The 16,604-nt window shown below is 47.7% G+C and overlaps 1 protein-coding gene across 1 annotated transcript in view; it reads right to left on the reverse strand.

Moving 5' to 3' along the window:
- Positions 1-16,469, reverse strand: part of LOC137446196 (mastermind-like protein 2) — a 326,384-nt gene extending 309,915 nt beyond the window's left edge. Inside the window, 2 exon segments of the mRNA XM_068148619.1 lie at positions 16,007-16,354; positions 16,356-16,469. Of these exon segments, the coding sequence (XP_068004720.1) occupies positions 16,007-16,354; positions 16,356-16,406 (399 nt within the window). The 5' untranslated portion in view covers positions 16,407-16,469.
- Between the last annotated feature and the right edge of the window lie 135 nt (positions 16,470-16,604).

The following is a 16,604-nucleotide window of genomic DNA, read 5'->3' on the forward strand; positions in this document are numbered from 1 at the left end:
ACAAAGCACTTAAGAGTAGATTGGTGCCCTCAGGAGCTTCAAAGTGAGCATATGGAGATGTTTATGAGGCAGGAAAAGGTGATAGCTAAAGCAGGATTAAGAGTTGAGAGAGAAAGGCTGATCTGATGAGAGAAAGGGTGTCAAGAAAAGGAAGTGCACAAGTTTGGAACATACATGAACATTTTGTAACAGGGCTCATAAGACAGGAGATCTGGCCATTTAGTGCCTGTGGAACTGGTCAAATGTGATTAGTGGTTTGGTGGGGCTTTTTTCCTAGAAAAATGAAGAAAAGTATTTGGCAGGAGCCAAGTACTCTCCTCCTTGAAAGGATGATTATTCTGCTTTATACCAATTTGTCTTCCTATTCTCTGGGTAGTTTTCAGGCTTCCTTTGCTTGCAGGTCTTAAGTTTGCAAAAGAGAGAGACATTCAGGCACAGGCAGCAGAATTTCACTCTCCTCCTTTGCCCTTCAGCTTTGTTTCTGCCCTCAGCTCCTTGCCCTGGCCTCTAACACCATACTAAGATCGATGGTTACCATATGTGCTGGGAAGTCCAGGCACCCTGTGATGGTTTACACAACCCTACTCCCAGCAAGGACCAAGCACCTGTGAGAAACAGTAAGCCTGAGAGATGGAGTTTCAGCATTAACAATGAATTTCCTGGCAGGGACCTGCCTGTGTATGGTATGCCTAGAATCCTATACAGATAAAGCCCTTTTAAACAGATTATCACCTTTAAAAAAAACCCAAACCCCCATTTTGTCAGTAATATATTTTAATAACAAAAAGCCAAAATGGAAAGAAAACAGAAACAGTGACAGATTAGAATAGAATAGAATAAACCAGGTTGGAAGATACCTTCAAGACCATTGCATCCAACCTATCAACTAATCCAGCCCACCTAATCAATTAAACCATGGCACCAAGCACCCCATCAAGTCTCCTCCTGAACACCTCCAGTGATGGTGACTCCACCACCTCCCTGAGCAGACCATTCCAATGGGCAATCACTCTCTCTGTATAGAACTTCTTCCTAACATCCAGCCTAAACCTCCCCTGGCACAGCCTGAGACTGTGTCCTCTTGTTCTGGTGCTGGCTGCCCGGGAGAAGAGACCAACCTCCACCTGTCTACAACCACTCTTTGCCCTTCTCTGGACTTGTTCCAGCAAGTCAACCTCCTTCCTAAACTGAGGGGCCCAGAACTGGACACAGGACTCGAGGTGTGGCCTAACCAGTGCAGTGTACAGGGGCAGAATGACCTCCCTGCTCCTGCTGGCCACACTGTTCCTGATGCAGGCCAGGATGCCATTGGCCCTCTTGGCTGCCTGGGCACACTGCAGGCTCATGTTCAGCCTACCATCGACCAGCACCCCCAGGTCCCTCTCTGCCTGGCTGCTCTGCAGCCACTCTGCCCCCAGCCTGTAGCACTGCATGGGGTTGTTGTGGCCAATGTGCAGAACCCGGCACTTGGATGTGTTCAATCTCCTGCCCTTGGACTCTGCCCATCTGTCCAGCCTGTCGAGGCCCCTCTGCAGAGCTCTCCTACCCTCTAACAGATCAACTCCTGCCCCCAGCTTGGTGTTAGAATTAGAAGGCAGCAATGATAAACTAGTAAGTCAGCCTCCCCTGTAGGAGCAACATTTACATCACTGGCAAGAAAAGCAAGTGGACAGCCTGTGAGTTTGGGATTTTTCCTAGATCACACACACTAGCAAGGAAGGAAATGGGCCTTTTACATTTGTTCTCTAGTATCTCTAACTTTTAAAGAAACAACAAGGCCTGTCTTTATGCAGGACTATTTACAAATAGTGTTTTCACTGCACAGCAAACCAAAATGTCATGTTTGGATTGCAAGCATCATTTCAGAATGTAAATATGTAACTACCAGTTGGGGAAATACAAAGAATACTTTGACCTCTGGCACTGACAGATGACTCATTGACTGATGCACTGATGTCACATGTTGGGGTTTTTTTTGGTGAGGAATGGCTCCAGTCTATATCTTGACTCAAGTGAAATCTCCTAGGGATAAATTTTCCAAAGCACTCCAGAGATTTTAGGCTGGGATCCAAAAATACAATTAGGTGTCCAGTTCCCATTGGTTTCAGTTCAGTACAGAGAATCACAGAATCACCAAGGTTGGAAGAGACCTCAAAGATCATCAAGTCCAACCTGTCACCACAGACCTTATGACTAAACCATGGCACCAAGTGCCATGTCCAATCCCCTCTTGAACACCTCCAGGGATGGTGACTCCACCACCTCCCTGGGCAGCACATTGCAATGCCTAGATATTTTAAATCAAAAAGACTTGGTCTCTGAGCTGTTTCCAGACTGATCATTGGGAAGCAGAAGAGGAGGTGGAGGAGATGGGGAGGTGGGAGATAGGGAGGTGGGGAGATTCAGGCTGGATGTGAGGAGGAAGTTCTTCCCCATGAGAGTGGTGAAGCCCTGGAATGGGTTGTCCAGGGAGGTGGTTGAGGCCCCATCCCTGGAGGTGTTTAAGCCCAGGCTGGATGAGGCTCTGGCCAGGCTGATCTGGTGTGGGGTGTCCCTGCCCATGGCAGGGGGGTTGGAACCAGATGATCCTTGTGGTCCCTTCCAACCCTGACTGATACTATACTATGATACTATACTATACTAATACAAAGGTATAAAGGTCCAACTTACCATCAAGCACAGTCATAGAAACACTGCTAACTTTGGATAGTTCCCTTCTAAGAGTTAATTGTTCTTCATTTAATTGTAATTGCTTGAAATTATCTGCACAATGAGCACACAACACAATTGCATTACAGAACATTACAATGGCATGTAGGCAGCAGCACTACCAACAGGTATTTAGAGTTCAGAGATACTCCAGTCCTAGAGCATGAATCAAAATGCAAGAGATAACCAGGAGAGGCTCCTCATTTCCTGCCTTGCCCACACCACCCTGCCCTATGTAGAGTCATTTAAAACACAAGACAGTGGATGCACTACTCTACAGTAGTATACTCTGTAGCATACTGTACAGTATTTTCTCAATCAGGACAAGGAGGATTGCCTTCTCCAGTACTGAGTGCGACTTCAAGGAAGCTGCACTCAAACTGGAAAGCATTTAACCATATGTTTAACCTCACACATATTCTGCAAGTGTTTTCCTGAAGTCTGAGCACTCATGTCTGCATGACCGAGCTGTGAGCACCCATGGCCTGCAGCAAGGGGCCAGAGAATCTACAAGTGCATTGTGAACTCACAGGATTTTCTGCTCCAAGTTTCTTGTGACAATGAGGCAGAACCTTTGAGCTCATCCTCCATAAAAGTAACAAGAGAAGGAAAGAATACAGTTGTGGCCATTAGATTTCCAGTTGAAGCAAGCAGAGAAAGACAGCTAGAGCAGCAGTGTGAGGGGAGACAAGGAGAACATGTGGAAACCATGTGTTCAGCATCTCTCTGCTAGCCTGGCCCTCTGGCCCTTCCAAGCTAGAAAAACAACATTACGAAGTAGTGTCAGGGCCATGAAAGGAGAGGAGGGAGGGCAAGAGCCAGGTGAGAGCAGGATGAATGTGGAGGAGGAGGAATGGCTAATAGCTTTGGGAAGTGGAGGAGGGGAAAAGTAATGAAGGACTTTACCAGGAGAAGGCTATGAGTGTGACTTTTGTGAGCAAAAGAGGCAGTTCAAGGCTGTGGTGAAGAGTCCTTCTGACCTGTGTCGGAGAGTCTGTGCTTTGATGACAGTCTGGGAGACGCAAGCACAGACAGTATGTCCTGGGAGAGGCCTCCAAGAACCACATAATGGAGCTGTTCAATAAATAGCCCTTTCGACACACTGGTCATCCCAATGCCCTTCATGGGCTTGACAGAGTAAACACACATCCACTACCCTACGAAGGGGGCTGCTGATCTCACTGGCTCTATCAGGGCCCCTCAAATGTATTGAGTGTGATAAAAATGTGTGTCAAAGGCTTTACACATGGTTGATATACATAGGAAGTTTTTTGAAGTACATACTGTACTCCAGGGGCTGGATTAACTTCTGCAGAGCAATTCTGGTTCACCTGTAAATAACACAGACTAAAGGGCCTTATGAAAACTAGCTACTGTGTGTTCAAAGCTGTTCTTTCCCCAGAAACACCCTGGGGCTAAAAAAGTGTCTGTTAAACTTGTGGTATGAACTGTTTGGACAATCTGATGCCCATCCACAAGAAGGGCCAGAAGGAGTAGGCAGGGAATTACAGGCCTGTCAGCCTGACCTCAGTGCCAGGCAAGATGATGGAACAGGTCATCTTGAGTACAATCACACAGCACTTACAGGATGGCCAAGGGACCAGGCCCAGCCAGCATGGATTTAGGAAGGGCAGGTCCTGCCTGACCAACCTGATCTCCTTCTATGATCAGGTGACTGCCTGGTGGATGTGGGGCAGGCTGTGGATGTAGTCTACCTGGACTTCAGCAAGGCTTTGACACTGTCCCCCATAGCAAACTCCTGGCCAAGCTGTCAGCCCATGGCTTGGACAGCAGCACTCTGTGCCAGGTTGGGAACTGGCTGGAGTGCTGAGCCCAGAGAGTGGTGGTGAATGGTGCCACATCCAGCTGGCAGCCAGGCACTAGTGCTGTCCCCCAGGGATCAGTGCTGGGCCCAATCCTATTCAGTATCTTTACTGATGATCTGGACAAAGGCATTGAGTCCATCATCAGTAAATTTGCAGATGACACCAAGCTGGGGGCAGGTGTTGATTTGTCAGAGGGTTGGAGAGCTCTGCAGAGGGACCTTGACAGGCTGGGCAGATGGACAGAGTCCAAGGGCATGAGATTGAACACATCCAAGTGCCAGGTTCTACACATTGCTCATAACAACCCCATGCAGTGATACAAGCTGGGGTCAGAGTGGCTGGAGAGCTGCCAAACAGAGAGGGACCTGGGGGTACTGGTTGACAGTAGGATGAACATGAGGTAGCAGTGTGCCCAGGTGGCCAAGAAGGCCAATGGCATCCTGGCCTGTATCAGGAAGAAGTTCTTCACAGAAAGAGAGATTGCCCTTGGAATGTGCTGCCCAGGGTGGTGGTGCCCAGACTGGATGAGGCACCTGGTGCCATGGTTTAGTTGATTAGATGGTGTTGGGTGATAGGTTGGACTTGATGATCTCAAAGGTCTTTGCTAACCTGGTTAACTCTGTATTCTGTATTCTTTGTTGGGAATCCAAAGGCCTTTGCTTAGATGAATGGCAAGGTCTTTATGGTAACTGACCAAGGTGATGAGAGGGGAGAGGACTGTGTTGCACCCAGCCCTGCTCACACAGATGCCTCACAAACTTCATCCCAGGCCTGTCTAAAGCTTCCTGAGCTGCCAAGTTTGACACTGACAGCATCTTAAGAGATCCAACATGAAGGACAGTCCTGCATAGTCTGAGGAGGATGACCTTCATGCTGCACCCGGGGCTGTGCTCTCAGGTTCACCATCAGCACAGATGGCAGACTGTGCCTTCAGGTTGCCTCAGGGCACCCCTGGGAGGACAGCCTAGAGTTACCAAAGGGGCTCAGAATAACCTAACCTGGAATCAGCCATTGTCTCTGTTCTGTAAACCCATAACTCTGACGCAAAGAAAGAGGATTTTGTGGTAAAAGGCAAAAAAGCAGGAAGGCAGAGGGATGGGGTCAGGGTGTGCTTGCAGCTGCTGGCCATCAAATTCCGATTCAATCAAGATGACTGAGTTCCAGCTCCCGAGAAAGAGAGCTTTTGACGACGTATTGACATAGCCTAAACTATAGTGGTCCAAGTGGCAGCGCTATAATTATAAGGATTATATTTAATATTTCACTTGGAAATGAAAGTCTGAAACACTGTGACTCTCTCTCTCTCTCTCTCTCTCTCTCTCTCCCTACAGGCAGCTGAAAATATGTCCTAGGAACCATACCGCTAATACACAAAGTTGGTACGAAAAAAGAAACCTTGGAACTCGAGTCATTATGAAAGGGGATCATGTGGCTGGCAGCTCAGGTCTGCTGGGAGCTGAACAGTGAGCAGGAAAAATGAGTGTGAAAGGAAGGGCAATTGGATTTGTAAGAAAAATGGAAAGCAGTTTTTTCAAGTCCAGAATTAACTGGTTTAAGGAAACAAGTCAGTTGATAATTGATCCGCTACTTACTTTTGAATTCAGCTTCTTTTTGTAGCATGCCGTGGACTTCAGCCAGGCTGAGGTCTGTTTGTTGAACAGAGACCAAACTCCACAAATACTTCTAGACTTGCTTAATTCTACACATCTTGATTTCAATGAGCTTACCCATGTGTGCACAATTAAGCACATACATAACTGTTTCCAGGAACTGGGCCACGGAGGTAAGCAGCCCCATGCTGAAGACCATGTCTCTCTAGCTTGGAAAGATGTCGAACCAAAAGCTTTTAGAGAAGCAGAGAGAATGCATAGCTTTGGAAAGCAAAAGAATTTACTATAAACTGGCATGAGGACCAGAAATTAAGAGCTTAATTCTGCATTAGGCTGATGTTCCACGGTGCCATGTCCCTAGCGTTTCCCATAGGTCCTTTCAGGAGAGGCCAATCAGATCAGAATCAAGACTCAAAAGCTGATGTTGAGATACTTTAGCAGTAGAGAAAAGGGGGGGGAAAGGTGGGGGGAAGGAAGAAGAGGGAAAAGGAAATAGGGAAGGGAAGGGAAGGGAAGGGAAGGGAAGGGAAGGGAAGGGAAGGGAAGGGAAGGGAAGGGAAGGGAAGGGAAGGGAAGGGAAGGGAAGGGAAGGGAAGGGAAGGGAAGGGAAGGGAAGGGAAGGGAAGGGAAGGGAAGGGAAGGGAAGGGAAGGGAAGGGAAGGGAAGGGAAGGGAAGGGAAGGAGGAAGGGAAGGAGGAAGGGAAGGAGGAAGGGAGGAAGGGAGGAAGGGAGGAAGGAAGGGGAAGGAAACTGGAGTGTCTGGAGGTGGTTTCTAAAGCAATAGACCCCTAAATAAATGCTCTGATTTTCCAAACTGAAAACCAGAAACTGAACAGCCCATGCAGCATTTTCGCCAACTGTCACTGGGGTGGCATTTCTGAAATCTGGTGGAATGACTCATCCCAAAACAACAACTGTTGCCAGTAAGGTCTTTCCTTCAGGTCCAGTTATTTGAATGAGAGAGCTGTAAAAGCATAACAAACAGAAAAATCAGAGGCAATTCCTTCTTTGGGGTTTCAACTATGAAGCTTCCTGTGAAGCTATCTACTCTCCAAGGTGCTTGCACAACCAACTGATCGGGAATTCATGTGATCCTCTGGTCCAAGGAAAGGATTGGCCCTGCTGGAGTGAACTCTTTGTTCAGTAAAACAAATTCCTCCTTCTGCACCTAGTCACCACCTCTCACACCACGTATGTATGCAGGAAGCATCCCCCTGAGCCATTCTGCCCTCCACATTAGCGGTTTCGTATGGCAGCAAACGTTACCAGGGGAAGCATGACCCTGCCAATAGGTAGTACGATTCTCAAATGGTTGGAGACAGATACCCCTAAATTGAGTGGGAGCAGACCTGGCCCAAAGAGTACACTGTAGGGCAGTAACTAAACACAGCTCTGCCAGCACTGATAAGCATCCTTCTTTGGCTAGGACAAAATACAACCATTTCAGAGACGCCTTCTGAAGCAGTGTTGTCTTGCTGAATAATTTATGTCCCTGAGCCCTCTGAAAATGAGCAGCATACACTTCAGCACTGCAACAGCTATTCAGAGGAGACAGTGCACATTGTGTTCAGTAAGCTCATTGCTTAAACACTGTTGCCATGACTATAAGAAAGTGATTATACTATTGTTTACAAGAAACTCTCAATAAATCATTACCACGGTAGCCAGAGTTTCGCCTCAAGTCAAAATTTCTGGGAAGAAAAAAGAATCTCACAGGTCTAAATAACTTTGTGATCAAGATAATTCCATGGAAAAGACTTTGAATACAGCATACAGTAAGGAATGAAAACAAGTAAGACTCAGAAATGTCTCAGGACTGTTGACTGTCAGGTTTTCTGACTGTCTCATTGGTGAATTCCATGGGAAGGAAAAGCTCTGATAACTCTAGAACTGCTCTAACTCATTTTCAAGGAAAAAAGGATAATTTCATACTATCATAGTATCAGTCAGGGTTGGAAGGGACCACAAGGATCATCTAGTTCCAACCCCCCCTGCCATGGGCAGGGACACCCCACACCAGATCAGCCTGGACAGAGCCTCGTCCAGCCTGGCCTTAAACACCTCCAGGGATGGGGCCTCAACCACCTCCCTGGACAACCCATTCCAGGGCTTCACCACTCTCATGGGGAAGAACTTCCTCCTCACATCCAGCCTGAATCTCCCCACCTCCAGCTTCATTCCATTCCCCCTAGTCCTATCACTACCTGAGATCCTGAGCAGTCCCTCCCCAGCCTTCCTGTAGGCCCCCTTCAGATACTGGAAGGCCACTATGAGGTCACCTGGGAGCCTTCTCTTCTGCAGACTGAACAGCCCCAACTCCTTCAGTCTATAGGGCAAGCACCAATGCAAGAGTTCCACTGCGATGAGTAACTTCATGAAACCAAACACAATGTAAAGGAAAAAAAAGATTTCAAAAATCAGAAACATTTGGTGTGATGAAATAAGGCTTTTCAGTGTCCTGGAATGAGATTGATACCTAGAGCACTTCGTTCTGAATCCTCTAGTGCCTATGTCCAGTACATGACCTCTTTATCTCAATAGTGTGCTGATGATCAATTGTTTCCAAAACTAAGAAGTAACTCCAAAGCTGTCGGAAAGTCATCCTCACATTTCCTATGGACACTAACAGGCCACAGAACACAAAGCAAAGAGATGATTAATAGAGTGCTGGACTAAGAGTCAGGAAATCTGGGCTCCGTTCCCAGCTCTGCCACTGACCTGCTATTTGACCTTGGGCAAGACACTTGACCTTTCTGTGCTTCTGTTCCTCCTTCCATTCTTTGTCTATCTTGTCTCTTGAGGCCCTAAGGTATGCGGGGAAGGGCACAGTTCTCGCTGGGTGTTTGTATAATACCTACTCTAGGGAGGTGCCTGCAGAGCTCTGTAATAAAGCCAGGGTACTACAGGGATGACTCTTGCACAATAGCATGTTTTGTTTCAAAACAGAATGGCCACCATGAACCTTCCTGGGGTTTCATCTGCCAGTCCAGGATCCCACCAGGTCTTTCAGCCAGCTCCAGGCTCAGAAAGCAGGTAAATAATTTTGCTCCTTCGGTGTCAGAAGAACTTTTATACTGATTTCCCATTGCTACTAAGACCTCTGCAGCTTGCTTCAACTGGGTTTGCAAGCACCTCAGACTTAGGACTTTGTGACACAGATAAAAGTCTACAGGAGCCCTTTCTGAACAAAAGGAATCTATTCAAGAAAATGCCAACACCTATGTGTGAAGCCACAGGTGTGAGGTATAGTCAAATTAAAACCAAGCTACATTATAATTTTCCAGTGAGTGTGTTGGCATTTTGTGTGTAAATAACTCGACTGAAAGATATTTCTGACTCTTTCTCCCAGCTTGAGCCATAAGCATGATCCTTCCTCCAATGCTGCCAGATGGGAGGCAACCAACACATGCAGGACAAGGTGGCTGCCACCTGCTAGTTCTAGGGTGCAGCTGCAGCCTCAACACAGAGTGGGTGACTTATGTATACACTCTCAGTTCCAGTCCCACTTTGCTCCTTGTTTGCTGGAGCATCAAGTACATGAAGTGCTTGCACACAGATGACTTAATTGAGAGACTAATTTGACTACAAAGTGATGCAGCATCAAGAAGGAAGTAAAGCAAGAAAACAGGAATCATACATTTCTGACCGTGAATTAAAGGTTGGGAAAGGCTTTCCTCTCCTAAAAAGAAGGGGCGCTGCTACACTTTGCACTTTTGTTGTGAATCATGGTAATGTGATGCCATAAAAACCCAGCTCTGGGATTTGTGTGATTATGAACAGTCTGTGATAAAAGACTCATTTGGGTCTGCATTTCCAGTACTCATACCTGTTGGTCAGAGGCTGAAAAGGTGATTTAAGTCCACCTCAAAGGCTCAAAACACAGAAGTCAAATAAGAAGAATCCATCAGCTCATGTACATTGCCTGCAGCATTGCCAAAACAAACAATCAAATATTCTGGCTCAAGCTCCATCAATAACTAATTTGGCTCCTAAGCCATAAAACTCATGATCAGATCTCAGTACACTTTGCAAAGGTGATAAACATAATTGTTTGTGTAGACTGCCATTTATGGAAGTGAAATAACAGGAGCAATCTGTGGAACAGATCCTAGAGTCAGAATAGGAAGTTTACAGCATGCTCACCTAAGAACTGTTCCATTAGTGCTGCAGGTATATTTGTGCTAGTTTTTCTTGTTGGCAGCACAGTGCAATTATGGATCAATAACCTGTACCTATTAATACTTTGGAAACACTTGAAAAGATATGACAAACTCACAACCTGGCTCTCAAGTGGCTATAGGAAGCTTTTTGTGAAAAGCTGGGGCTAGAATAGAATAGAATAGAATAGAATAGAATAGAATAGAATAGAATAGAATAGAATAGAATAGAATAGAATAGAATAGACGAGGTTGGAAGAGACCTTTATTTAGAATAAACCTTTATTTAGAATAAACCAAACCAGGTTGGAAGAGACCTTCAAGATCATCGCGTCCAACCCATCAACCAACCCAACCCACCCAAACAGCTAATCCATGGCACCAAGCACCCCATCAAGTCTCCTCCTGAACACCTCCAATGATGGCGACTCCACCACCTCCCCAGGCAGCCCATTCCAATGGGCAATCACTCTCTCTGTATAGAACTTCTTCCTAACATCCAACCTGAACCTCCCCTGGTGCAGCCTGAGACTGTGTCCTCTTGTTCTGGTACTGGCTGCCTGGGAGAAGAGACCATCATCTGCCTGTATGGCTTTTATGCAGTTTCCAGGGTGTCTTCTTCACAGAATCACAGAATCACAGCATGTTAGGGACTGGAAGGGACCTTCAAAGATCATCTACTCCAATCCCCCTGACAGAGCAGGATCACCTGTACCAGATCACACAGGAACGCATCCAAGTGGGTCTTGAATATCCCCAGAGAGGGAAACTCTTGATGTTGGTTCAGAAAATTTTCTCACAGCCAAAGGGAATGATGATTTTAAATGGCACCCAAGTCCATCCTAACCAAATGGCTCAAAGCAGGACAGAGGGCCCATAACAGCAGATCAAAGTTTTCCACCCAGAAAGGCAATGTGACTTACTCATTTTACGTGACATGGCTATGTAAGCTGTCTCTATGAGAATCCAGCTTCACTCCTGCAGAAGCACAAGGAGCAGACAGCAGTCCTACACCTCACAAACAGAACATTTCATTGCTTTGGCACCAAACTTTGTTGTAAAAAATCCCCCCCCAACCCCCAGCTTTGCAGAATGCTTTGTCCTTTAATCCACCAGTGCTCACTGCACTGTTATGTTGTGTCACTTCATATCTGGTCACCTTACACTGCTTGCTGCCAAACGCTTCCAAAAGTTATGCACATGTGGAACCAGAAAATGCCACTATTTCTGCAGGGTACCCTAGCAGCTCACTAGCAAACAAAGCAATTGGATTGGAAGATAGGGAGGTGTAAACTTAGGCCAAGGACACCAGAGGAAAATCCTTCCTTTTAAAATAATGTTAGCACAGGGGAGGCCAAACCTCAACAAGCACAGTGTGGACCATTTAGAAAAGTCATTAGGAAACAAAGTCAGGGCTTCCATGATCATTGAAGTATGTCCACATAAAATAACTGAGGTTCTAGCAGCCAAAAGTGGGTATTGGCACATCAGGCAACCCTGTCTTCCACTGAGATGCTCAGGGAACTGAGACAAATACATCGGCTCTTCAAGAATGGTACAGCCCTTGATGAGAATTTAGGGGAGCAGGAGGAATTAACTCATTCTCCTCTAACTTGGCTAACGTTGCCTTTATGAGACTGTTTTCCCTTTTCTTTTTCACCTGCTTGCAGACTACATCTATGAGCAGGCCACTTTTACAGTCACTCTTTTGAGTACAGAAAATATTAATGTATTTAAGTACTATTTTGAAGTAATCCTTATAACCTTAAGGGAGGCTGTAGACAGGCAGAGGTTGGTCTCTTCTCCCAGGCAACCAGCACCAGAACAAGAGGACACAGTCTCAGGCTGCACCAGGGGAGGTTTAGGCTGGAGGTTAGGAGGAAGTTTTACACAGAGAGAGTGATTGCCCATTGGAATGGGCTGCCTGAGGAGGTGGTGGAGTCACCATCACTGGAGGTGTTCAGGAGGAGACTTCAAAGGGTGCATGGTTGCATGGCTTAGTTGATTAGGTGGTGTTGGATGATAGGTTGGATGCAATGATCTTGAAGGTCTCTTCCAACCTGGTCTGGTCTATTCTATTCTATTCTATTCTATTCTATTCTATTCTATTCTATTCTAAATACAGCACAACTTTGAGATGGGTGAAAGTAGAACAGGTCACCTGTGTGTGCCTGATGACAAACATTGCTTAACACACTCAGAGGCATTGGTGTGATGGCAATGAAAGAATCTGACCAGAATAATACAATAATGCCCATAAGGCTGAGCTCCTGGCTTGGACAAAGCAAAATGAACAGTGCTTAGCCCGTGTCTGGAGAATGAAGGAATGAGTCGGCCACCAGGGCTTTGAAACTGCAGTGCAAGAACTTTGGTATTCCTAATTCAATGCTTAAACCACTGAGGAATGCCCTCCAGAGCTAACTGTTTATATATAACATCAATAATATAAACAGGTAAGTGCTGGAGGGCATATACATACAAATAGATGTATATATATATAAAAGAAAGAGTATTTTATCTGTTCTACTCTGCACCATGAAAAGGAACACGACCATATAAATAAACAAGTGTCAGCTCTTGGGAAATGCAGGGAAGAAGAAAGCACAAAAGCTTTCCTAGCCATGTCCCAAAGAATAAATTTCTCCTTCACATACATCCACATCCATTGGTCCAGTGGAAAAAAAAGATCTCTAATGAGAAAATGCTGCGGCCAGAAATGCTTCCTCAAAATTCAAAGTAACGCTGCCAGATGAAGCCCAACCCAAGCTCCACTAAAAACCACTCTCTCCTGCCAGCTTTAAGCAGGGAAAAGATAATTATCAAATAATAGTATCAACAAAGGCAGATAATAAAGTCAAGCTCTTTGATATGTTCAAATGTTATCGGGTGTCAAATATTTACTCTCGAGCCCAACTGTGTAAATGCCCCATCCAATGCCCCTAAACACGGCAGGTGCACTGGTTACAAGAGCAGTGGGGCCTGCAAAGCAAAGGAAACAACACAGCTGTTTTCAGGAGAGGAAGTGTGTGGACAGTCTTGGTTTTCAAAGAGTGTCCTGAGAGCCAGAACTCCCCCAAAAGAGTCATGACTGCCTTTGCATTTATCTGTGTGGAGTTTGTTTTTTACTGGTGGACCTACAGCAGGAGTCAAGAGATGTGCCCAGGCTCAGTGTGAGACTTGCATGAATGCTCCTGTCTTGTGCTTGCCGGTGTCAGGGCTCTGTCTGCCCCAACTGAAGCTTGGAGATGCTTCCTGGACCTCAGATATGTTGTAAGCAAAATGTCTGAATAGTACATACAAGGCTTCCACTGGATTTCCTCTTGGGAAACACTCTGTAGAGAATGAATTCTGCTTAAAGACGGTTCTCTTCTCCTTCTATTTATAAAACACAGGACAAGAAACTTAGTCTGCCTTGTCCTTCCTCTTCAAGTACCCTCAGAATAACTGGCAGAGCAAATTCCCCCTGCAGTTGTGGCTGGATTGAAAGCAAGACCCCATTAGTCCCAGGCCCATCCCTGCCCCCTGAATTTTCAAGAGCAAGAGCACAATGCTGTGCTACCTGTTTTATGACCCTCAGCCACTTGAATTCATCCCACTAAGACACTGTGTGGTTTACTCTTCTTTTTTAATAACTGCAACAATGTTCTAAGGAGCCCTTGGTAAGGGAAACGTGTCTCCATTACACAGAGACGTGATTTTGAACCAATGCCTTTCCTCCCTATTCCTTAATGAGGCAGTCCTACCAGAGTGGCACAAGAGGAATGTCTGTGTCAAACGCGGAGTAGAAGGATCAGGGATGTGCAGTGATACAATTACAACAATACTGCCTCATGAGCCAGCATTTCTTCTGTGTCAAAACATGGTTTAGGGCCCCAAACGTCACACTCAGTGAAGTCATGTACCTTGTCAGCAGGATTGTTGAATGCTAGCATGCAAAAACGAGGGGGACTTTGTCAGACCTTCCCCTTGTCAGAAGCACATATGTGTGGAGTTAACTGGGAGGTAACACAGCATGCAAACACGGAGCAAGGGCTGTGCACAGCACAGAGCCAGTTAACAATCTCCAGCAGTACTTCAGAAATGCATTTAAAAGATGAAAATCTTTCATTATTTTCTTTGGAGTATGCTTACTTTGCACTTTCAAACAGCTGCCTCCAGCTATTTCATAATAACAGTAACAAGTGGTTAAGAAAACCTGTTAACAAAGGGGGGAAAAAAAAAAAAAAAAGCCCACACAGGCCTTGTTCCCTGATTTCACAAAGTTGATTTTTCTGGGACATACATTATGAGGCAAAAGCCCTTTTCTTTTTTTTTTTTTGTCTTTTCTTCTTTTCCCATAAGACAAAAGCAAAGCGTTTCATTAGCACGCACTGGAAAAATAAGATAATGGCTTTCTTGATTGTGACGAGGAACGTGGAGAGATTTAATCTGAACACTGAGTCAGGTCGAAGTGCCTAAACTCCCTTTGGACACAATGTTATCACGTTAACACTTACATCATCACCCTGACGAACGATGCTGAGTAACGCAGCCCCGAACGTCGATCCACGCACTGCTGCGAATTCCCAGGTAAGAAGGGAGAAACAGCCGGGTCCCGTTTTAGCATATGCCAGGCACCACGAAAGATAGGTTTGATATCTGGAGTGGCTGGAGCAATCTATTTTCATCCATTCAAACAGCAGTCACGGGCCTATCAGGATGCAGTCACTCCTCTTAATATTTTGCATGTGTGCTGGGAATTAAAGAGTTGGAAGGCAGCACAGTGCAGCATATGCCTCCGAAAGCATGGTATAGTGACTGCTTGTAATATAGTAACAGGAGGCAATGCTTCACCTCCTTGACATATTCAGAGCAATTTCTAGATGGAAAAGGTCAACGTATCATTTACAAAGCAATAGTGCCTGGAAAACTCTTGTAACTATGCTCCACGAAGCGCACTCAGTAACAAACGAACCGCTCCTGGTGAAGGTGGTGCTCGGAGCACCGGGCACAAGACACCGTTTACCGTAGCACTGCTCCTGCAAGCACCTCCGGGACACTGAACTGCACACGTGGGCTCCTGGTGCTTAGCACTGCACATCTGCCCCGCGCAGAGATATTGGCCGAGTTTGAGGGACACAGCAGCAACTGCCACCTTGAGTAAAAATAGCTGCCTGAAGCCCTGACCCCTGGGACAAAACAGGCTGGGGGCAATTTGAAGACGGGCGATACTTCAGCAGTGCTTGGGGATGGATGTGCTGACCGTGTCCGCAGCCAGTGCCACACCTCAGGGATGCCCGCTGTCACCGCCTCAATGAGGAGACGGCAGAGGCACCCAACGCATTTTTATAGTACCACAACAGGGTTTAAAACCATCTCCAGACAATCCCAAAATCCCTTCGAGGGAAGTCACATCCTTCAGCTCCCCTGCTTCGGGCCTGGCAGTAGTACCCTACCCTCCTTACACCTTCGATGCCACCACGGGGCCCCGCACCAGGTAGGGACCACCGCAGGGGGCAAGAGGCACAGCGGGTGGAGCCGGGCAGCCACGGACACCCCACCACAGGACCGGCCTCAGAGCTAACCCCACCTTGACGCCTCGCCCGAGGGAGGAGGGCTGAGGGAAGGAGCGGGTGCTCTGATGGGAGGGAAAGGGGGAGGGGGGCTTCTCCTCACAGTCGCGCGTGGCGGCCCCTCCCTGCCGGCAGGGGGCGCTGTGACTCACCGCCAGGAGGGCCGAGGCGCGCTGCTCCCCCGCCGGCTGCTCCCCGTTGATGCCGCCGTTGCTGAGGAGGTGCTGGTGGTAGTCCGGGGGCGCGGCGGCGGCGGCGGTGGTGGCCGAGCCGCCGGCAGCAGCCGCCTTGGGGTGCTTGCCGGTCTTGCGGGCTCCCTGCCCCTGCTGCACGAGGTGGAGCAGCTGCAAGGTGCTCTCTCGCTCGCGGTCGGAGCTCTCGGCGCGACCCCGCTCGTAGCGCCCCTCGCAGCTGAGGTGGTGCTGGCGGCAAACGGCGATGCGGGCCCGCAGCCGCTCCACGATGGCGCTGTGCACCCGGGGCGCCGCCGGGCCCCCCCCCCAGCAGCCCGGCCCCCAGCCCCGCGGCCTGGGGGGGAGCCGTGTCGCCCATCGCTGTTTGCCGCTCCTGGCCCTCCGGATGGGTCGGTCCTCACTGCCGCATGGAGGAGGCGGGGGGGGGGGTTGGGGCGGGAAGGCGGGGGCAGTGGCGGCGAGAGCCCGAGCCCGGGGGCTGGCGGCGGGGCGGAGGGCAGTCAGCCCCGCGCCCCCAGCCCACCCCCACCCGGCCCCCGGGCAGTGACGGGCCCGC

This window comes from Melanerpes formicivorus, unplaced genomic scaffold (assembly GCF_026170545.1).
Source record: "Melanerpes formicivorus ecotype bairdi unplaced genomic scaffold, bMelFor1.0.p_v2 SCAF_1, whole genome shotgun sequence".
Taxonomy (NCBI): domain Eukaryota; kingdom Metazoa; phylum Chordata; class Aves; order Piciformes; family Picidae; genus Melanerpes; species Melanerpes formicivorus.